Below are 24,183 nucleotides of genomic sequence, written 5' to 3' on the forward strand. Positions count from 1 at the left end.
CTGAAAACATCGTAATGTTAAGGCCATGTTATGCACAAACTGTCATATTTGAATATAACAATAATTATAGAAGAATTATTCAAGAATGAAACTATTGCTTCATGTTTATAGCTGAGTTTAATGAGACACTGTATGCTAATTTTCTGGCTGTACCTTTGTTCTTAGTTTTATGGTAAAATGATCCGATTTAGTTGAAAAGTGCTGTGTCTGTTATTGAGGCACTCTGTCCAATCAGAGAACATCATTGTGTGACCTTTGATCTCTTTAATAGAGACACTATAAGAGCTGTTGAAATCACTACAGCAGCACAGTGTAGGCAGAACTTTGTTACATTATATGTGCTCCTGAGTATTTGGAGATCTGCCTGTTGTTAAATGTTAGGTTCTTGCCTGCGGAACTTTAAAGCCACACCGCGTAAGATTTGACCCAATGAATAAAATGAACATACAAGCATTTATTTTATGACAGATATTTTCATAATTGAAATATACCTTTTAAATGAACGAACAAACAAACACGTGTTTTTGCTGTGCGCGGCTCAGCTCTCCTCAGACATGACTGTAGCTTTACCGGGAGTGGGTACATCTCCAGCTCGTCTCCATGGAGATGTGACTAAAAGCTGCAGAATTTGAGATTTAAATGGGTTAAAGGAACAGGCCACCGTCTTCCATACTGAGATATGTTCTTACCTGAGCTTAGACGAGTTGATGCGTACCCGTCTGGTCTTTGTGGAATATACTGGGAGAGGCCAAATGCTGACAACATCTTTGGTCGTTTTGCGTGACTGAGGGCACGCACAAAGACCAGACAGGTACACATCAACTCGTCTAAGCTCAGGTAAGAACATATCTCAGTGTGGCCTGTTCCTTTATGTCCTCATCCAAATCCATTCTTTGATTACCCACTGCAGTAATACCATTTTGTGTCTAGCTGGTCATTAGGAGCATGTTTTGTACTGATGGCAACAGTACAGTCCAAAATGTTACGCAGTGTGCCTGTTGTAGCCACAGTTGCCCTGGGGTAGACGGACGGAAGCGAGGCGACCAGTCTGTGCCATCGGCCCCTCCGACCACCACCAACCACTCACTCACTACCGTATTTTCCGGACTTTAAGTCGCACTTTTTTCATAGCTTGGCGGGGAAATGTATACAGACGGCATCTCGTCATAGAAGGGGGCGTGGCCTCGCCGAGGGGGAAAACAATCTTTTGGGGAACAACGTTTTTCATTCTTTTTAGCCATTTTCTGGTGGAATATAAACTAGTTTATAACATACAAATAAAGTCAAGTCTAAATCAGGCCCATATGGATATTTTCTCACAGCAGATTGTTCTGTAGAAGTGAAAAAACGGCAGTGGTAGCAAGTACTAGCTAGCATTAGCATAACACTTTTTTTTATGTATTTATGGGCTGTTGAACCACTTTGCTCCTCTCCATGTCTTTGTATCTTTGTTTAGTTTAAAACTATATTCATAATTCAGCATTTGTTAAAGTAGTTTTTGAATAATTTGAGAAAGTTTACATTTTTTCAAAATTGTTTTCCCCCTTAGCTGTTTTCAAACATGACCATATATGGGCGATTGCAGAGATGCCGTCTGTATCTATAGTTATCTGAACTGTATGTGACGTTAACACACCAGACACCTATTTAGTTCATTGTTTATGCTTCATGTTCATCAATGTGCTATGCTAGCGTACCGCACGCCTATTCAGCCTGTCGTCATTAGGCAATGTTTCTTATACTCCGGAGCGACTTATAGTCCGGAAAAAACGGTACATTCTCCAGGCTTCCAGGTGTTTCCCAAACGGTCTCCCATCCAAGTACCGACCAGGCCCTTCCTGTTTAGCTTCTGAGATCGGGCAGAGCAGAGACGATATAAAATCTTTAAAATGTTTTCCTCATATTTCTATCAGTAGGGTTTCTACATGTGATAGCAAGTCAAATCGAATGCTTTTTAATGCCATTTTAACACCCAGATACAATGTTTGCAGTGAGAGTTATGGATGTGGATGCACTTTCATGTCTCACTGTAAACGCTGCTTTACTGAATTTCACACTGTTGCTTCTTCGTTCTTCAAAATCCCCCGGTGTTTGTCTGTGAACACACACAGTTTCTTGGATATACAAAATGGCAAAAAGTATCAGAAAGTCTTAGGTGGGTTTAAGTGATTCTATGCAAGAACGTGTCTCATCCAAGGAGCTTTGTTGAGAATACCAATTGATCGTCTCATTGATCCTGACATACACCAGACCCTGAGTCCAGAATCGTCTGCTGTTTTCTCTTACAAGTTGTTCCACTGGATAACCGTGAATATAGATTTTTGACTTAAGTGTGGTGCTCTGGCCCACGTAGCCCCACAGTCAGTGGTCAGTCACGGGTTGGACAGTTCCTCCTTCTCTCTGTGATCAGATTAGTTATTCGGTCTACTCTCGCTTACGAGCAACGTGCTGCTGACTCAGACTGAAGGCTGCTCCCCGTAAAGCTGCCACGACTTCTGAAAAAGACCTAATCGCAATTACAGTACGCCGACAAGTGCCGCGATCGCAGTGAGATTTGTGCCGCATGGATCAAGTCTAGATCCGGTCCAGGAGCGTTAACGTCTGAGAGAAGACTGAAATATGAACTGCTAAACTAATCCAAGGATCTCGCGCATATCTTTAAACTAATAATGATTTCCTTCCTTTACGGCATTTTACAATTTGTTTCAGAAATTTAGCTTAGCCAGTAGCCTACAGCATTATGTTATCGTTTTCACTGCAGCTAAATTTTCCGCTCCATATTGGCCATGATGTCAATAAAATGTAAACATAAATACTGTAGAACAAAGCTCCGCAAGGTGCACATTTAAAGCAGTATTAAGTAACGTGTTTACCTTAATAAATCCTTTTCGTAGTCCCTGTGGGGGTAATACAAGTGTTAATGGGATGATTGGAGGGTCTTTCATCTCCCCCTGGTGTCTCTGGCCAGGAAACCATGTTTGCAACTTGACTGCCACCGGACCGGAGCCACCAATACACACTAATGGAATCACGAAGAAGAAGCTAACAGGCTACCGGGCAAAGCTAACAGGCTAACATCACTTTAAACAGTATTTACAGCCAAGTTTGAGTGAAAAAATATTTCCATTGTATAATTGGATGTACAATATCCCTCTCTCCCTTCGCTTTTCCTGTCAGCGTAGTATTTACTCTCCAAGACAATTAATGAGTTAAAAAATCGTAACTTGCTACGACACCGGAAGTTGCGCTCATGGCCTCTTTACTTTACTCGTTACTTAGTACTGCTTTAAATAAAAAATATCTTAAATAAAAATTGCCCCATCTTATTTTCTAGGCTATATTTTTCTTCGGTTATATATAAAGAGATATTTTTTTTATATATTTTTTTTAATATAAAGATATAACTTAAGAACTCATCTGAATTTGAAATATCCTGATATATGCGATTGGTCTAATTCCATATCTCATTAAAAAATATATCGACATATCCTAAATATCGATATATCCCCCAGCCCTATGATAAAGTCAGCTCTATTTTATGTGACTTTTTCCACTAAAGAAATTCTCCAGTTTGTCGCTCTCCACATTAATGCCTACGAGTACGAGTACAAGCGTGTGGCTTCGAGCCGATACACGATACTGGTGTCCGGTATCACTGCATCCCACGCTTCGATTTACTGTTTCATGTTTGGCCATATTGTCCCCGTAGTGATTTGTATATCATGCTGTGACTGTTCAAAACCAAGGGCAGTTGTACTGTGTTTACGTGTATTTAGTGGTTTATTTGTTCCGGACAATGTTATTGTGATAAGATGTTAAAGGGGGGGTATTATGCGAAATGGACTTTTTCAAGCTTTACATCATGTTATTATGTCTGAAAGGGTCAGAGGTTCTTAAAGAGACAGAGGCCTATTTCAAGACATTCGCTACAGCCATTTTGAGAGAGCAATTTTATACAAGGCAGTTTTTCTAATTTACTGCATTTACAGACCAACAGAAGGTTTCATCATCATTGTAGTGTGCGATAGACTGGTGCTATGTGATTGAAAATAATAATGAACATACATGGACTCATGCATGTAAACACGTCACACTGGATTGTAGCACTCGCACTCTCAAACATTCATCCTCCTCATGTTAGACAATGAGATCCTACAATCTTTCCTGTGTAAATAAGGCAAGACCTAATGGCAGTCACTTTTCCTCCGGTCAGTCCCTGGGCAGCTGTGGCACATGTTTGTCGGAGAAGAGTGAAGGAAAAGTGCATGAGTTGGGGAAGTGACTTGAGTCTGGTCTTGAGCGGAGTCTGTGTGACCTGGCTGTGCTGACTGGACTCTGATCTATAAATAGACTTTTGTGTATCATATTGTGTGGATGTGTCCGCAGTGCAGTGGTGTCATTTGAAGCCCTTCACAGTAGTTTTCTACAGCTGGGCGCTGTCTCAAACTCAGCTCAAAGGTTTGGCACGTTGGTTAATCTTTTCATGAACATGATCTTTGTGCACAAATGAAAACGAGCTCCACACTTTACAGCCCCTGAAGTAACCCTGGCTCTGCCTGACATTCCCTGTTGTAGGTAGAAGAAGAAGAAGAAGAAGATCTTTATTTATATAGCGCCTTTCACAGACATGGTCACGAAGCGCTTTACATGAGACAATTGTACATTCACTCCATACTTGGTGGTGGAAAGCTACGTTTGTAGCTTCAGTTTCCCCTGGGGGAGACTGTCAGAGGCGCTTTCGCGACTTTTCGCGCCAACAGATCCTCTGACCACCATACATTCACTCACACACATCATTCAACCTGGCCTATTATGCATGTTTTTAGTGGTAGGGGAAACCGGAGTGCCCGGAGGAAACCTACGCAGACACGGGGAGAACACAGAAACTCCACACAGAAAGGCCCCGTCCCTGGTGGGAATCTAGCTGTGAAGCGAGAGCACTAACCGCTGCGCTACCGTGCCGCCCCGGTACTCAAAAGAACCCACACTGTATTGTAGTAATGAGCGTAGATGGGCACTAGACAGGTCGCTATAGACCACAATGCATTGCAAAAGTCGGAGACCAAGGCCCTTTCAGAAACTGGCCCCTCCTTCCTTTTCCTACCCACTAGTTCCTCAGTGAAGGCTCCTACAGAAATGCTGCGTCCGAAATGGTCAGATTGCTAAGAGCTCTTACGCCAAACCGGATGTGCGTCAGCGTCCGCCATGGCAAGTTGCTTCAGAATTGGTCTGTCAGTTAGGAAGTAGTTAGGAAAAGGAGCCTTGATGCTAACTATCATGGCCACTTTAGCATAGGGACCTCTGATGCTAACTAACCGGTGATTAGGAGCTATGTGCCATCCCACAAGCCACTGCGCCAAATCCCCCCACCCCCCTCGCCCCCACCCTCGAGTGATTCATGCGCAACCACTGTTGATTGACAGGAGCACATTTGATAATAAAAATAAAAATAATTCAAAATTAAGATTCTGCACAAGCCAAACTTTATAAAAGTGATAAATCCATGTTGTCGTCCCCACAGCTCAGTCACATGTCAGTGTTAAAGAGGAAACTCAGGAAACGGATTACATGCTTTTGTTTTCATTTAGTAGAAACTTAAGCCACATGGATCATTTGCATAATGTAGCTTTATGAAACAGCTGTTGAAATAAAATAACACTAAAGGGAAATGTTTGGATCATTTGGATTTATTTTTCTAATGTCTTTGTTTGGACACTATGTTGTTGTTGTTGTTGGACACTGTACACTAGGGGGCGACATGCACTTCTGTTTGGCCTCACTCCACCAATAACTTTAAAGAAGAAGAAAAACAGCTGTTGGTGATGTCACTTCCCTTTCCCCTGTTTAAGGACGGATGGATTGTGCAAATTCTGCTGAAGCTCTAGTTCACTAACTGCATAGAGGTCTAACAGTTGACCCCATGAAAGGTTAAGGAGTTAGTTGCTAGTGTTAGTGCTTAGAGGCTACAATTTGATGGTTTCGGACGCAGCCAAAGTCCTTCAGACGGACTCTCCCTCGTCCCACGGAACAGACACGCCCCGTTACCGTTACAGCCCTGCCCACTGCTGTTACAAGAATCCCAAGTTTGGCTGGTGATAATTTTACTTAATTCATTTGAATATTTTTAATAATAATAATAATGCGTTACACTTGCACTTTATAAGGCTGTATTACCAAGTTTCTCAAAGCGCCACACTGTCGTCATTATTCATTCACTCCATACTTGGTGATGTGGTAAGCTACTATTGTGGCCACAGCTGCCCTGGGGTAGACTGACGAGACAACCAGTCTGTGCCATCGGCCCCTCCGACCCCCACCACTCACTCACCCACTACATTCACCCAGACTTCCTGATCTTTCCCAAACAGCCTCCCATCCGAGCACTGCCAGGCCCTTCCCTGCTGAGCTTCTGAGATCTGACGGGATCAGGCAGAGCAAAGGCGGTGTACGGCTACAAATGTTTCCCTTTGAGTGAATTAACTAATCAGATTCACTAAGACCTTTCCTCCACATTTGGACTGTTAGTGCGTATCGGAAAAGGAAGAACGATGCGGTTTCAGAAGGGGCCCAAGCAGCAGGCTCCTCTGATGCTTCAGGATCCATTTTATTTCAGATTTTGTAGGATTTCTGGCATGTTTTTGGAAGGGAATGTATACGTAACCATGGAGACGGCTCAATCAGCAGTGAAAACCTAAAGAAACAAACCAAGTCCTCTGAGTGGCAATGACTTAAGAAAGAGATAGCTTTGGATACTTTGGTGTACCTAAACACCGCGAGAATGCAAACATAAGTATTAGAAACAGTTTTGGGGTTGTCCTTAAGTCGGCCTTTACTGCAGAATCCATTTTCACAAGAGTTTTTTGGGAACTTTGTTTCTACCCAAGCACCAGAGCTACGTGATCTGCTGTGAGGAGAAAGTAGTGAGTCACCGAATCGCCAGCAGAATGAGTGCACTAGTGTAAATCTGTATATAGTGCATCACGTGGGATTGAGGGTTAGGGGAGAGGGTGGATATTCCGACACAGCCTCCGAAATACTGCCCAAATCCTGGCACCTGATCAAGCCCTCATTAGCACTAAAACGAACGTGGCCTGATCGGACTTGTAATACATTTATGAAAACATGCTTTTTAAACTCATCCCTCTGAAGACTCGGAATGTTGGGAGTGTGTTGGCAAAGTTAGGACCACTAGCAATTTGAACTCCTCACTCTCACATTTGCTTTTGAAAAAAAAAAAAAAAAGTACAGATCCACAAAAAGTCTTGTTTTACTCTGTGCCAAAGGAGTGGGCTGGGGGTGACAGGTGGAAGGGCATCCTTGGTGGCACTCTTCACACTCCACTCTCTGTTCACAGTGCTCAGGAATGCAGCCACCCGTAAAGGCAGTCGCCCATCTACAGAGAGGGACGGACCTCGAAGCAAAGTGAACGGAATCACAATCAACTAAGGCTTTTATTCATTTTGACAAAGACTCGCAAAGACCTCAGCTCTGATGTTATGTCCTCATTGAATTGTCTCTTTGCACTAGAATCAAGCTAACGGTAGCGCCACAACCCGCACAGTCGACTCTTAACACTTTTGCCCCTGAAACTGTTCCAAGAAACTTTTCTAAGGCAAGTTGTTTAGCTGCTAGTTGTGTCAAACTCGATTTTGATACAGAAAATAAAACTCAATTCTCGATACGATTTCAATACCAAAAAAACAACAACCCCGGCTTTAATATCCCATGCTAATTGACACATGTAAACCAATGGATGCAGCTATAGGCTAACATTAGCCACTTTAGCAAATTGTAAAGTTTCTATGAAAATCGCTGCTCCTTTCCACCTGGTGCTGTAATCAGATCCTACACTTCGACCTTGGATGCATTTATTTATAGAGATATTTTTCAGGGTTTAAGTGAGTGCTTTTTAGCTGAAATTCAAGTTTGGAGCTAATGGTGCAGGTTCTTTCCTGCTGCCTCTGGGAGGGGCCTGGAGGAAACACAGAAAGTATCGATACATGCTCAATTGAATATCTTGCGTCCATACCACTTTTAGTATTGATTTAGTATCGAGGAATCCATTTTTTTGGCAACCCTAGCTGCTAGCGCCAACGCCTTAAGCTTTAGCTGCATTAAAGCAGTACTAAGTAACTCCTTTCCGTAGTCCCTCTGAGGCTAATACAAGTGTTGATGGGATGATTTCATATCCCCCTGGTGTCTCTGGCCAGAAAACCACAATCTCAACTTCTCTGCACACTAATAGAATCATAAAGACGAAGCTAACAGGCTAACGGGCAAAGCTAGCTGCGGGCTAGTGCCACTTAAACAGTATTTACAGCCAAGTTTGAGGGAAAAAAAGGATCTCCATTGTGTAATTGTATGTACAATATCCCTCTGTCCCTTTGTCTTTTCTATCAGTGTAGTATTTAACGGTGCATTATGCAACATTTTATGTGGAAAAATAAAAGTTGACATATTTGACCTGGTAGTGACCAAAGAGCTTGGTAGCTTCTATCTTCACCTCGTTTGGAGCTATAGAGGAGAGGGGGAGAGGGTAAATGCTAATGCTGTCTGTGCTGTGTTTATGTGACTGAGGGCACGCGTGAAGACCTGACAGGTACAAATGAACTCGTCTAATCTAAGGTGAGAACATATCTCAGCATGTAAAAACAGTGGCCTATTCCTTTAACCTACTTGTATATTTGTGCATCTTTTGAATATTTTTTTTCAATTTGTCATTGAAGAAAGTCAGAGCGTACATGTGTCTCGTTAGCTTAATTATATTCTTGTGCTGCTGGACCGGGTTGTTGTTGAGCTACCGTTCGCTTGATTCCAACGTTCGTCAATTTGGTTGGTTCTTCTTCTACTGCTGAAAGCGTTCTATTCTGTACTTCCTGGATTATGTTGCATAAAACTGTCCTCCACATTTTTAAAGCCCATAATCCATTACCAGATCTCTTCTGAGCCGCTCTGAGCTCCGTGTTTTTCACGATCAGCCCCGGCCCCCGTTTCCCAGTCGTCAGCGCGTGGCCGGACATAGACACGATTTCAAACCTTCCAAAGTCATAGAATCAAGCATCCGTGTTTTGGTCAATTTTCATCTAGTTTTTGAATGTGATCATATGAGCTCATGTTTCCTGGACAAAGCACAGACCTGTTCCTTTGGCATGAGGCTCTTTCAAACTGGGTCAGTGACGTTCACATCCTTTTAGTCCCATCTCTCCTTCTTCATTTATAAAATAGCTGGAGATTTTAGCCATAGTGTTAGGGTTTTTTCTTTGACTGAAATTATGACCAAATATTTTAGTGCACAAAATGAACATGCTTTATTTTGAAAAGGGAGCAGTGCTAGCATGTTTATCGATGTTGTACCACCTGAAGAAGAAGATCAGTGCAGCAGTATGATGATGATGTAATCTATATATGTGCATACAGCTTAGTGATGTAACTGACCACGGCCAGATCATGTGACCCCCACCCCCAGTGATGCTACAGTGATGGGACAGCAGTGTTTAAAAGGAGAAGCTCTTTGTCTTGTCCTTTGCTCGTGTATTATTGCAGCATCAGCACATTTTTATATCACTATTGAACCTTTGCGGAGACTTTCAGTCATCCAGGAACAGTGCAGTGCAGCTTTAAGGCGCGAGACGCTGCAGGTGAAAATCTGTATTATATATTAGACATTTATTGCTTTGGGACGGGGCTGTTTTCAGACAGACGCTTCACCTCCCGCTCTGGGGACTTCAGGGACACTTTTAGGAGACAGTGGCGCAGATGGTCGTCTCATGATGGAAAGGTCAGGGGTTCTGAAGGTGCGCACTGATGGCTTGGGAACCAGACTCGCGTCGTACATGTTACGCATCACTGCATTTAGGAACGATCTTTACATGATATTGATTTAAAACTGACGTTAATTTAACGGCAGTTGGACTCGTCGTCTTTCATTTTGGATGCTTTGTGCACCATGGAGAGAAGCGGTAAAACGTTGTAAATCCGTGTTATTCTGCAAACTCCCAGAGCTGCCCACGCGGCTTGATTATGAATCGTCTGCCGTGAAAAGTGCGATCCCAAACACATGCTGCAAAGTTTGTTTTGCCAACACACTGCAAAATGTAATCGACTCGATTAGTTTAAATGCCTCAATTTGAGCATAATAATCCACATTTAAGCTGTTTTGTTTTGTTAAGATTTCGTTGAGCATTTGACCTGAGACTCATTTCATCACAATTTCGTCCTTATCTCAGGTTATTTATTTGCCAATGGGGTAAGAGTTTCACTTTCTTATTTCAAGCGAGATAATCTTAGAACTAGTCTGAAATGTCATCAAGCTAGCAAAAGGAAACTTGGTCAGGTCAGGAATAAAGTCTAAATGACTGAAATCTGCTCAAAACAAGTCACATTTCCTCAATTTAAACCCAGGCTTGATATTTAGGTTCATGCAGACACGTCCGTTGCGGCGCCTCCTGCTGTTCAGAGTGAACAGGAGCAGAGGGGACTGCGGGGGGGGGGTCCTTCCTGTGACAGATGAGAGGCTGAGGGAGTCGCCCCATGAAAATGCCTCGTGTCCCCTGTAGCAAAAGAAGGGGCTGCTCCCACTGCCCCTCTGCCTGCTGTGCGTCTGTATTCAGTGTTGGGCAGGGCGGGTACCAGGTGTTATGGAACGGAGACTAGGGCTGCTCGATTATTGAAAAAGTAATAATCACGATTAATTTTGTCATAATTGAGATCACGATTATTCAAACGATTATTTGTTGCCTTCAAGGAAAGTCTTTATTTTATTTATATATTTATTAATGAAAAAAAAAAACGATGCTGAATATTGTCTGTTTTCTGAACAGTCATCAAAGTACAAATGATTTCATGTATGCCTCGATTAAGGAGAGGTCTCTGTTTCACACCTGCCCCCTGCTGGCCAGCCCTCACACCTGCACAAGTAAACTGAGCAGCGCGGCCTGATGACATCATCACACAGCGCTGTTTGTGTTTATGTCAGGCAAAAGCGTGAGCCATGGCACGTGAAATGTGAAGGGAAAATAATCCCAGCGCCATGAAATAATGCAAGTGTGATTTGCAAAGAAAAAAATTATGCTAATTTTGTAATCGTTTAGTGTTATAATTGAAATCGTAATCGAATTTCGAGTAATTGCACAGCCCTAACGGAGACTATTAAAGGAACAGGCCACCGTTTTTACATACTGAGATATGTTCTTACCTGAGCTTAGACGAGTTGATGCATACCCGTCTGGTCTTTGTGGAATATACTGGGAGAGGCCAAATGCTAACAACATTTTTGGTCATTTTGCGTGACTGAGGGCACGCATAAAGACAAGACAGGTACGTATCAACTCGTCTAAGCTCAGGTAAGAACATATCTCAGTATGTAAAAATGGTGGCCTGTTCCTTTAAGGCTAAACTCTATTTACCCCAGATAAAATTCTACTAAAGTTAAAGTATCTCACTGAAAGAGTGCGAGACACGGCAGTTCTACAAAGGTTTAACATGAACTGATACGATATACTTTATTACAGTTTATCAGCTGCACACAGTAGTCACACATACAAACAACAGATGAAAAACTAGAACCAAAATGAAGAATTGTGCTCTTGTCAAACGAGGACAAATGGAGACCGAGTGAGCCGCTGTTTGTGCTCGAACCGAAAATCAAAAATACTTTGAATCCACTTGATTAAAATGTAGTGCAGGAGAAAGTCCAGATACGAGCTCTGAAATGAAGAAGTAGAAAGTATACTTCCCAGAGCTGCTGACACAGAGTAGGTGCACATGTCTGGAAGGCTGCTCTGATAAAGAAGGGTTTATGCTGGAATAGACTCGGCCTCAGTGTGAAAGAATGCTGAAAATGCTTACACAGCCTCCCAGTGTCCAGAGGCGGCTGATATATACGCACGCCGGCGGTGAGGCGGGGGAGAGTGTCAGGAGAGACGAGCTGGGGGAGTGTCTGCCTCAGCCACATCCCGGGGCCTCACTGCTCCTCGCACTGTCGCCTTCCTTTTGGGCTCTTTGATATCACGTCAAACTTTAAAGAGACGTTCAAAAGACTGGCTCACTTCTTTTTCAGAAGCCAGACAGATTCTGCATATTGTCTCTAGCTGGTGATGTAAACTCAGGGTATTGTCCTACATACCTATGACAATGATATTTATATTTGCGTACAGTTGTATTGCTCTTTACAGGCCTTTGTTACCAAGCTCCTCAAAGAGCTACACGAGTAATAATTCATTCACGTCTACTGTTGTAGCCACAGCTGCCCCTGGAACTGACGGAAGCGAGGCTGCCAATCAGCGCCATCAGCCTCTCCAACCACCACCAACCACTCTTACACAGACACCCTATTGTACATGTTTTAAGTGGCAAGGGAAACTGTAGCAGAAAAAAACATTTATTTAATGTTTTCACAATAGCAGTCTCAGATTGAAGGCACCCTTTTTGTAAAAATGACTTATGCTCAGAAGTGCCCAAAATATTTACTTACTTACTAGAGCAACTTTACTTTTAAATAGCACAGACCCAAATGGCGCGGTGGCACAGCGGTTAGCACGCGTGCTTCACAGCAAGAAGGTCCGGGTTGGATTCCCACCTGGGCGAGGCCTTTCTGTGTGGAGTTTGCAGGTTCTCCCCGTGTCTGGGTAGATTTCCTCCGGGTACTCTTTGTGACAATGCGCTATACAAATAAAGTTGTTGTTCTTCTTCTAATGACTTCTCAAAGTAAAAGTACAGTACTTGGTGAAAATGCGACTCTAGTACTGAGTAACCGAGTCTTGTCATGCTTTAGTGGTGATTAGGGCTGTGATCAATATAACGTATTGGCAATATATCAGAGTACGTGACAATACGCGTATTGTATCGAGTTCCTGTATCGTGATACGCAAATATGTTTGTCTGACCACAGTCTTTATTCAGATTGTATCACAACATGCACTAACTGCTCCGATGAAAGGCTGATCTTATTCAGCAGAATATAAACCTCCATTTTGTGCACCTTTAAGATCCTTTCTTTCTTAAAATTCAGAATATATCTTGTATTATGGCACTATCGTGATACACTTTCTGTATCAGGATGAGTGTCGTATCATGAAGTTGTTGGCAGTACCCAGCCCTAGTGTTCATGTAGTATGGCAGACAAATATGAAATACTGTGGAAATTCTGATATTCAAAAAAACACACTATAAATAACCTGCTCATTCTTAGACAAAATACATGATTGGAGTTTAAATGAAATGTCAACCTCAAGTTTTGTTACTTCCAGATATACAATATGTTTTACTCAAGTAAAAGTACTGTTTGTCCCCCTGAGGAAGGCCTTTTAGACTGAAAGGCGTTTGGGCTCTGGCTGTCCAATTAGACATGCCTTAAAAATAATGAGTGTAAGTAAAAAGTACTGTGTGACAAAACTACTTCTAAGAAGTACAGCTACTTCCAAAAGTTTCAGCTTCCTGTTGAGGTTCCTGCTCGCTCCTATGCTCGCAGTAAAAGACCAGTCGCTTTTCTGGGGAAGTGCACACTTTTTGTTGGTCGCCTTCTTGTTCCTAATTGGTTCATCTGCCAGTCAGTCATGCCCATCGCAACATAGGCAGATAACTCCAGGTCCCGGACTGTACATCTGTGTAACTTATCGCTCAGGTCTGTGGAGGGGGAGGATAATCAGTGGGATAATGTCTCCTTAAAGATATTTCCTAATGCTGTATTTCCTCCATCTGTGTCATGCTTTATTTATGTCACACCACCCCAGGTAAAGCACTTGTGATGCTAGAGAACTGTGCGACACGTTCTCCACAACACAATCCTCCCAGAAAACCCTTTTCGTCTCTGCAATAAGCAGCATTTCTCGTTCCGATTAGCTGTACGTGATTGTGATCGGTGTTGATGAAAGTGAAGGTGACTTTGTTGAGGCAGCAGCTCAGTGAGGAGGACACTCGGCTCCACTGGGGGACCACGCTCCACTGGCCGCGGGCTAAAAATAGCACCGCTGTTAGGACAGGAGGGGAGCAGGGCCAAGGGCGCCATCTAGTGGACTAAACAGGGCACCACGGACTTCGAGCTATAATTCAGTTTAAGCCTTGCGGGTGTAGGGGGAAGCTAGGCAGAGGGTCTGGTTTGTATCTGGATGGGAGACCTTCAAGAAACACCAAGTCATGTCATTTTATTTGTATAGCACATTTCAACAACCTTAACATTTGAGTCAAACCAAGTTGTATGAGTGAAATGAGACCACACTGACCACACACTGACCTCTCTACTTTGTCCCTGTGTGTGTAGAGTCCATCTACCGGCGCGGGGCTCGGAGATGGAGGAAGCTGTACCTGGTGAACGGACATCTCTTCCAGGCCAAGCGCTTTAACAGGGTGAGCCCGCTGACCTCTGCCTTCAGACTCACACTCACCAGACCATGCCCAAGTCCGCACATATGCCCATGGAAAACACTGGTCCTGCCCGGTCCATGAGCGCAGCATACCAAAGCTTATTTTCAAATCGAAATGCTCTAACAAAATGTTTTAGGTGAACAGGGAAACGACCAAATATCAAAGTCAGGTTTAGAGCTAGGGCCGTTTCCTGTGCACTTGGACATTCAGTTCATGAAACTAAACATGATATAGCAACGATGTTCTACACAGTGTTCTATTCAGTGTAAAACTGTAACAAACCGTTCCACACATTGTTGTTGGTGTTGCAGAAGGCTGTGTGTGCCCACTGCGCGGAGAGGATATGGGGCCTGGCCAGTCAGGGCTACAAGTGTACCAGCTGCAGACTGCTACTGCATAAGCGCTGCCACCGACTCTACCCCCTGACCTGCCCCGGGCGCATGGTGAGTACCCTTTATACCCCCCTGACCTGCCCTGGGCACATGGTGAGTACCCCTTATACCCCCTGACCTGCCTGGGCACATGGAGAGTACCCCTTATACCCCTGACCTGCCCCGGGTGCATGGTGAGAACCCCTTATACCCCCTGACCTTATTGAGTGTTCTGTAATGCATATAAAACAGTGCAGAATACAAGTTTCCTACAGCAAATATTTACTGGGGGATTGTATATTTTGCAGTGGTATCGAAATCGGTATCGACAACACTACCCAGACCAGACTGATTTGCCCCAGGTGCATGGTGAGGACCTCTTGTACCCCCAGCACAGCGGCGCGGGTTTGAATCCCCACTCTTAAGCCCCTTTATCCTTAGCCGTCCTATCTAAACAAACATACTGTACGTGGAAACATTTGTAAAAAGAAAAAACAAAACACCCTCCAAAATAGGACCCGCCTCCATAGGACTCACCTTCATAGGACCCACCTCCATAGGACCCACGTCCATAGGATCCACTTCCATAGGACCCACCTCCATAGGACCCACCTCCATAGTCTTTGCATGTATCTTACTACTTTCTACTGCACGTCGCTGGTCGTCCTCTGCCGTCCACAGCCCCAGCAAAGCCCAACTTGACTAAATAATCAATGGCATGAGTGAAGTACAGTATTGATGTGTAGCTGATGACTGGAGCTCTGATAAGGAGCAGGGGCTGATCGGGCTTTTAACCCCGAAGGCCTCAGTGTTGGGCCAGGCTGCTGCTCCTCCACACTGCTCCGGGCATGAGCACCCCTACGCCGCTGAAGGACCAGGCTCTGAACGGGCTCCTCTGTGGGTATCTCAGAGGCTTGTCCTGCGGGTGTCTAAGGAGCTTGTTGGATGTGTTTGTCCAGGATCCAGGCATGCCCTCTCCGCCCGCAGACTCCAGGGGCGAGGAGGCCGATGTTCCCCCGGACGACCGAGGCCAAAGAGATGGAAGTAAGGCTCCTGTTAACGCATTTCAATAGTTTTTGTCTACACACATCGAAACAGGGAGCGAGACAAATTTGAATGGTGACGTTGTTGTGGTTGAAGCTGATTCCTAACTTTCCTAACCAATGAAATCACTTTGTTGACACCCCTTATTTATTATACTCACTACTGCCACCTCAGGTCTTCCGCGTAACTGCAGTCTCTATATTAAGCTCGTGCATGACGGCAATTCAGACCCGAAGTGACACCCCTTTGAGTGACAGTGCAGGATTTTAGAGGCAGTCGTGGTGAACAGGTCTGAGCTCATTCTACACCTTAGGACATGGCTGGAACATGTAGGGGGAGGAAAATACTTAGTTTTAATATTTTTTAACTCTGTATAGTCCCTTTAACTCATTGACTGCCAGTCATTTTCAAATCAGAGAGCTCCCCACTGCCAGAGGTTTTTCAGGATTTTGACTGTTTTTTCAAGACCCACAGAAAATGTAGGTCTATGTCAACATGAAACCCACCAAAAGAAAGATAAGACTCTCTTCTTTCATCTAAGTTTGTTTGTACCTCTTTCCACTCTTTAGTTATAGTCCGTAGAAAATAGGTGAAATCGCCCAAAATGCGGTGGCAGCATTAGGCAGCACAACTAAGATTTTAACACCAGACATGCTCAAGGCTTTGCTGCAGCTGTTCCCATTGAAAAACCTAATTGACGTCTATAGACGTCATTGGCAGTCAATGAGTTAAGGTTGGTCGCCTTAACACCACACAAGAGTTGAGGTCGATTTCCTAACCCGACTCCACCCATTAACAATAGCCAAGCCTACTTTTTATGCACTAACAGGAACCTAACAAAATGAAACACTGTTTGAGAGAAAGAGTGAATAGCGATGTTCTCTGTGTAGCACTGGTGTCAAAGCCCTGGCCTCGCTACTTCTGAAACATGACCAGCACAGTCAGCACCTCCCTACCAACAACTCCTCTATTTTATATTAAGTGTAATCACATTTTGTCTCCAATAGACTGAGCATATAGCTTATTTTAATGTTTTGACATTAATTATTAAAAAAGCCCGGCCCGGTCCAAATTTTGGGTCAGGCTTGGGCCTAAGATCTAAACTTTACACCACACCCGCTCCACCTCAGAGAACTACATTCCTAACATCCCACTTCTTCACATAACCATATTTCACACTGTCACGGCAATGTAAACAACAACCATAAGCTGATACTTCACCATCGCTAAAAAACTAACTTTATTCTATTCTAGAGGGAAAAAGTATCGCCTCTATAATTATAGGCCTTTCTAGGTGCAGACTTTCCCTGCTGCTGTGGTTGAAAAGGGAAGCAGTTCAAAATGAACAACAATAACAGCGTTTATTAAACAGGCTAATCTACACACAGACTCAGAGCAGGTTTGTTCAAACTCAGAGCTACATGTATCTTTTTTACTCAGTGTGGGTTGGTGTTTTAAGTGTGGAAGAAGGAGACGGACTAAACACGCAGCATTACTGATTAATGTTCAAAAAGCTCTAAATAGTAGAAAGGCTCTGTTTCCATGTTACAGTGCTGTCCCACGATGACGGAGCGCCTGGAGTTGTGCTGTTCTTGGTTGTTTTGTAGATACGTCTGATGTTTTTCTCTGCTCTGCCGTGTGTTTAAAGTACAGAACCGTATTGATTATTATGCATACTAAAACCTGCTAGTGTCAGTCAAAAGCAGGGAATTTATGTTATTATTTCATGAACACATTTGTGCGTCCGCAGATATAAAAACCTTACGCAATGATCATGAAATACGTTTATGTGCATTTGTTTTTTTTTCTGCATCTACTTGTCCAAAGTCCCGACAGTTTGGGTTCAGATTTTTTAAGAAACAGTTGACAGTAACTATATGGCAGGGTGAGGCCGATCTACCTGACCTCATGCTTTGTTTCTTCATTTTTGTTGTGCCATTTAAAACTGCTAGTGTACTGACCTATTCCTGGGCAGCATGAGCATCAACATTCCCCAGATGACAGAAATCATGTCTTTTCTTTGCAGTATCGTTTATACCACACAACTGCGCCGTGGATAAAACGGATGAGGACCATGCACAGGTGAGAACCAGAATGCTTTGGTCTGTCAAACTGTCAAAATGCAGATGTTTGGACTTGGCTTATGGTTGATGTTTCTTTCCGCATGAAGCACAAACTGGCACAAAGGCCTAATAATTATACTAATGCATCGTATTTATATAGCGCTTTTCTGGACACTCAAAGACGCTTTACATTGCACTATTCATTCACTCAAGCTACTATTTGAGCCACAGCTGCCCTGGGGTAGACTGACGGACGCCATCGGCCCCTCCGACCACTACCACCACTCACTCACTCACTACATCCACTAGGCTTCCTGGTGTCTCGCATCCAAGTCCTGCCAGGCCCTTCCCTGCTTAGCTTCAGAGGTCTGACGGGATTGGGTGGCCTTCTCTGTTAGCAAACACAAACTTAAAGGAATAGGCCACCGTTTTTACATACTGAGATGTGTTCTTACCTTAGCTTTGACGAGTTCTTTAGGACCTGTCTGATCTTCACCCGTGCCTTCAGTCACGTAAACACAGTGCAGACGGCGTTAGCATTTAGCCTCTCCCTCTCTCCTCTATAGCTCCAAAACTGGTCAAGATAGAAGCTACCAAGCTCTTCCACGTTTTCCCTATTTAAATATGTTTACGTGAAGTGTTCCACTACAAAGTATAATACACAAAATTAAACAATGTGGATTTTCTAAGCGGATACAAGGGGGAACTATATTGTAAGGCGTAATAATACCAGGAGTAATTTGGCATCCGCACAATAAAGTGAAAATTACTGCGCAGTAAAGTGAAGATTACTGCGCGGATTTCGAACTACTCCTGGTATTATTCCGCCTTACAATATAGTTCCCCCTTTTATCCGCTTAGAAAATCCACATTGTTTAATTTTGTGTAATTATACTTTGTAGTGTAACACTTCACGTAACCATATTTAAATAGGGAAAACGTGGAAGAGCTTGGTAGCTTCTATCATGACCTGTTTTGGAGCTATAGAGGAGAGGGGGAGAGGCTAAATGCTAACGCCGTCTGCGCTGTGTTTACGTGATTGAAGCCATGGGTGAAGATCAGACAGGTCCTAAAGAACTCGTCAAAGCTAAGGTAAGAACATATCTCAGTATGTAAAAATGGTGGCCTATTACTTTAAGTCTTGCAGCGTTCTACAAGCTACAGTTCAACGGTTGTAAAGATTAGTGCCATAACCTGGCTGAGTCATATAAGGAAAAAATAAATAAATAAGGCTCTAAAAGTGGAAAACTGTTTGAGTTTTGAGCACCCTTTCACAAAAACTCTTTAGTCCAGTCTTGGTAGCTCAAATGGTGTCTCACAGTGCCCTCTAGTGGCTAATACGGTTCAGGGATTACTGTTTTATAACTTCCTCCACAGGGGGAGGAGCCAAACCACTTTTGGAGGTTGAAATGTACAGTGTTAACCCCCTTTTTGATGTTTGTTATAGGTCAGATTTGAGTCCTAATTGTGTCTGTCAAACCCTATAGGAGCTCTCGGTGGTTGTGGATGGTGTCGATGGCATTAGGCTGTCCCCGGCCTTGTCCCCGGCCTTGTCCCCGGCCTTGTCCCCGGCGCTGTCCCCCGCACTGTCCCCGGCCTTGTCCCCGGCCCTGTCCCCCGGGTTCTCCCCGGGCCTGTCCCAGAGCCTGTCCCCCGGCGTGACCCTGGGCTTGGCGGACTTCGAGCTGGTGCGGGTGATCGGGAGAGGGAGCTACGCCAAAGTCCTCCTGGTGCGGCTGAAGAAGAGCGAGCAGCTGTACGCCATGAAGGTGGTGAAGAAGGAGCTGGTGCACGACGACGAGGTGAGGCCATGACGCACAGCGGCAACGCCCCGGGGTCTCGCTATGAGGGACGCACCGACACCCTTCACACGTGCTCATACTGGTGATGCCTAAATCAGAGTCCGCACTGAAGTTAACCACAGCCAAGTGTTGTCTTGGACCACAAGCATTGTTCTCATTTCAAGGCCCTACGCCTGATTTATTTGGTTACAAACAATGAAAGAGGAAGCCACTGAATTCAATTTGTTAGTCCAAAACTCATTCCTAACCTTCTAAACGTATTTGTAGCCTCCCAATTCACCACAGGGACAGGTTTATCGACACGTTTCACAAGTTGCAGGGTCACTTTTCAGGGTCACTGTCACAGAAATGCTAGAAATCTGTAAGTTTATGAAATTGTTCCAAATGCTTTATAATTCGATGCAGTGTTTTTTATCCCTAGTGTTTACAGTATACTGAAGGAGGACTAAACAAATTTTGTTCTGCTACGAGAGAAAAAGTCAGGTATAGTGCCTTTGATGGCTTCCTCTTTCATTATTAGTAAGAAGTAGTTCATGCTCAGGGACTTAATACATCTGTTAAACAAATGCAGCAAAAAATGCTTTGTGAAGACATACAGCGTGTCCGTATTCAGCAGCAGCAACACAAATCAAAATGTTGTACTTGCTATAAGCAAACACACGGGAAAATCCACATGGAGTTGTAGTCAGGCTAATGCTGTAAAGCCCAACCGATATTTAGGTATTTTTAATAACGGCTTCTGGCCGATATCGACCGATAAAAATGCTGATATCTCCGAAAGCGAAAGTAATACTTTGCACTGGAAAGAGCTCAGTCAGAGATTTAAAATGAGCCCACAACTTCCTGTTTCATGTATTTGATGTTGCAGACTTTTGTACGTACAGTATATCATCTCAGAACCATAAGAGACAGAGACGTACCTTTTTTTGTTTTGGAATCTACTGATATTTTGTCTTTCAAAGGAACAGTCCACTGTTTTTCCATACTGTGATATGTTCTTACCTGAGCTTAGACGAGTTGATACGTACCTGTCTGGTCTTTGTCCCCGTGGAAGAGTGTGGTAGCTTCCAACTTCACCCCCGTTTGGAGCTATAGGAATACGCTGGGAGAGGCCAAATGCTAACAACAGCTTTGGTCGTTTTGCGTGACTGAGCGCACGCGTAAAGACCATGCAGGTATGGATCAACTCGTCTAAGCTCAGGTAAGAACATGTCTCAGTATGTAAAAACGGTGGCCTGTTCCTTTAAACAAGCTCCTTCTGAAGAACCCACTAAACATGCACGTTTGAATCAGCCCTACACCCCTCATGCAGCGCCCCCTGCTGTCAAGCACAGGATTACAGGCAGACATATTGAAAAATTGGGCCAAAAATATCGTCGGTGCAGATCCTCCTCAGAAAAACCCACATCAACCTCCATTGGATATATTTCTATATATTTCTATGATTGAAACCCTTACTTTAATAATACATGTTTAACTAGAGGCAATTTGAGAGATAAAAAACATCAAATTGAATTACTTAAAGGAACCATTTTTTCATATTGAGATCTGTTCTTACCTGAGCTCAGACGAGTTGATACCAGCTGTTATAAATCAACAAAATAAGACACAAGAAACAAATTACAACATTTAGCCTGGAAAAACAATGATGAAATTCAATAAAAGTAAAAAAAAAAAAAAGAAAGAAAAAAAGAAGAAGAAATGAATCGAATGAAATAGCATGAGAAAAAAAAAATCCTCTTTAAAGTGAACTTTCTTGAAAAGTCTAATTGCTAACCCATCTGCTGTGAAAACTCGGTCTATAACCTAAGTATATTTGAAGAAAATGCCTTCTACTCGTATCGGCATTCGGTATCGGCAAGCAGGCAAACAAAAGTACTCGTATCAGTTTTAGAAAGAGTGGTATCCCTAACAGCTGCCCGGGGCACTCTGGTCAGATGAGACTAACATTCTGCGCCTCTTACACCGTGTTTATTCATGAGTTACTTTGACAGAACGAAAATAACTGAGGCTTAAGCCTTGAAGACACTGTAACTGTGTGACATTAAAGAGGGGCAGCACTTCACTGACAAACCTATGTTCATAACCACTGTTATAGCGACAGATCACCACCTGATGGTGCTGTTGTACAGGCCATCTCTGAGACCAGCCCGCTCTAATGTGCACCTTTGGTTTTATCTTTGGCATATCTGTAAATACTGTGGTGAGAGCTGATATTGATGTTTATAACCTTTGTCGGCCCAGTCCTCACTTTTTGAACTGGACTGAAGTGAAAGTTTCTATTCAAAAGCTTACATACGGCAGAATAAAGCTGTGGTAAAGTGGTTTTCACCTGAAACACCAGAGACAGCTCTTGGCTCAAAATCTGTTTTGTGCTTTTGCTTTTTTTCTAAAGTACATATTTAAATATGTGTAATGTATTACCAAGTATTACCAGCTCTAAAGCTCTGCAACACAGTAAATCTAATAAAATACACATATTCATTTCATGACAACAGAACTTCCTGTTGAAAGTTTGTAGAAACTTCAGGAAATGTATTTCCTTCCCTTTGCAGCCCCATTTTATTTAATTTTAATCAAATAAAATTTGTACAACCATTTCTGGAGATTTATCATTATTATTAGATTATTTCTTTATCAACTTCTTTATGTTGTTAATTAAAGAATAAAAGCAGGCTTTTGCTCAGTGGTTCATGCACCAGGACTGACCACAGGCGCAGCACATGATCCGAGTCCCAAAAGAACGGGATCAAGTTTACCTGAGGGCGGCTCCTGGACTCGGTCAGGAGGACTGGCCTTAACCGTGCATTTGGAGACGGGTTTGTCCACAGACCAGTAAAGAGCAGCTAAGGCCTAAACTTTACCCTTGCATTTATAAATGTACGCCCCTCAGTGGGGCTTTAATCAAAGAGAAATGTGTCAAAGTCACTTCTGCTTGTTGCTTCATTAATGGTAAAGTGCCAGGTCCAGATAGACGGATTTCAGTGCATCGATGCTATTAAAATAATGATCCAACAGTGATGCTTCACTTGTTTCAATAATCCATGGCTGTGTAGTTTACTCCTGACTTCAGTCAGCATGTGTGAGTGCAGAGGGGAAAGTGCTCCACAGGCCCTCAGCTCAGTCATAACCCATTCACAACATTCTCATTGTGATGTTTCCTCCAGGAGCCGGGCCGGTATGGGGTCTGAAGCCTGGCATGGGGCATGGGGCCAGGGGTCTGGGTGTCCGCTGCAGTATCTGTGCGGGGGGGTAGGGTGGGCTAGCATGTGGACGTCAGGCTCTGGTTGTTTCCTCCGTAAATCTCCAAACATAATGCGTCTATGAAAGAGCATAAAACATACACGCCTCAGGCTAAGCACTGGCTGCCCGCGCACAGACACATCAAACACTCTCCATGTACACACTGCTGCCCCATCACGTTGGGTTAGGCTTTAGGGCCATACTGGGGCTGTTTAAAGTAGTAGGAGTAGTCAGTGTAGTAGTAGTTGGAGGAGCAGCAGCAGTAGCAGTAAGGTAGCAGTAAGGTAGGCCAATGGTCAGAATCACCTATTCGACATGTTTTTGAGTGGTAGGTGAAAGCAGAGCATCTGCATCAGAGAAACCTACACAGGCACGGGGAGAACATGCAAACTCCACACAGAAAGGCCCGTCCGGCAGGGAATCGAACTAGAGACCGGTTAGCTGTGAAGCACGAGTGCTACTGCGTCACCCTGTCATCCAGTAGCAGCAACAGTAGCAGTAATTATTTGTATCTAAAAACATGTGTTCTTGGAGAAATTGGATAAAAAACGTCGTCCTGTGGCTCACTTTATCCCGGGGGCGGGGTCAGCTGATCCACCACATTTAAAGATGACATTTATACTTAAAATCATGAAATAATCAAAACTTATTTTTTTACTTTTTAATTTAGTCCATCATTGTTTCTCATTGAACGGTGACAGCAGGGGGCGCTGTATTAGCTGCATAGGGCTGATTTATTAAAAACATTCCTGTTTAGGAGGAACTAGAGATGCACCGATCCAGGTTTTTTGCTTCAGATGCCGACACTGTTTGGTTTGAGTATCTTAGATATCGGAAATTAGTCGATACCAGGAGACTTTCTTAAACATGGTGTTTTCTGAGTGAAAAGTGAATGGTCCTCTTATCTCCAGTGTCAGATCACTAAACATCCTGGAGTATATCACAGGCTTTACATTCATATAAACAACTCACATAAAGGGATTATTGCAAACATGTTTTACCAGTTATGTCATAAACTAAAACACATTTTATTTCATTACTGTATGTGATCCAGTCATAGTGTTTGTGCCTTAATTATCGGCCGCTAGCTTTAGCATACTGTTGCTAGCCGCAGCATTTAGCGCAGCGATCAAGTAGGTTAACACTAGCTCATTGAATTCTCTGGTTCTGAGCTTCAAAATGACATGCACCATATACACTGAGGTTTAGTTGGTGAAACTTGTGTTTAAAGCAGTACTAAGTAACGCTTGCCCCATAGAGGCCATAAGCGCAACTGCAGGTGTCGTCGCAAGTTGTGAT

General features: G+C 43.4%; 1 protein-coding gene across 1 annotated transcript in view; it reads left to right on the forward strand.

The window, feature by feature from the left end:
* Positions 1-24,183, forward strand: part of prkcz (protein kinase C, zeta) — a 76,338-nt gene that overhangs the window by 14,587 nt on the left and 37,568 nt on the right. Inside the window, exons 5-9 of the mRNA XM_079558128.1 lie at positions 14,258-14,343; positions 14,673-14,804; positions 15,692-15,776; positions 17,803-17,858; positions 19,327-19,641. Of these exons, the coding sequence (XP_079414254.1) occupies positions 14,258-14,343; positions 14,673-14,804; positions 15,692-15,776; positions 17,803-17,858; positions 19,327-19,641 (674 nt within the window). The remainder of the gene's footprint in view (positions 1-14,257; positions 14,344-14,672; positions 14,805-15,691; positions 15,777-17,802; positions 17,859-19,326; positions 19,642-24,183) is intronic.

This window comes from Gobius niger (genome assembly GCF_951799975.1).
Source record: "Gobius niger genome assembly, chromosome: 6".
NCBI lineage: Eukaryota > Metazoa > Chordata > Actinopteri > Gobiiformes > Gobiidae > Gobius > Gobius niger.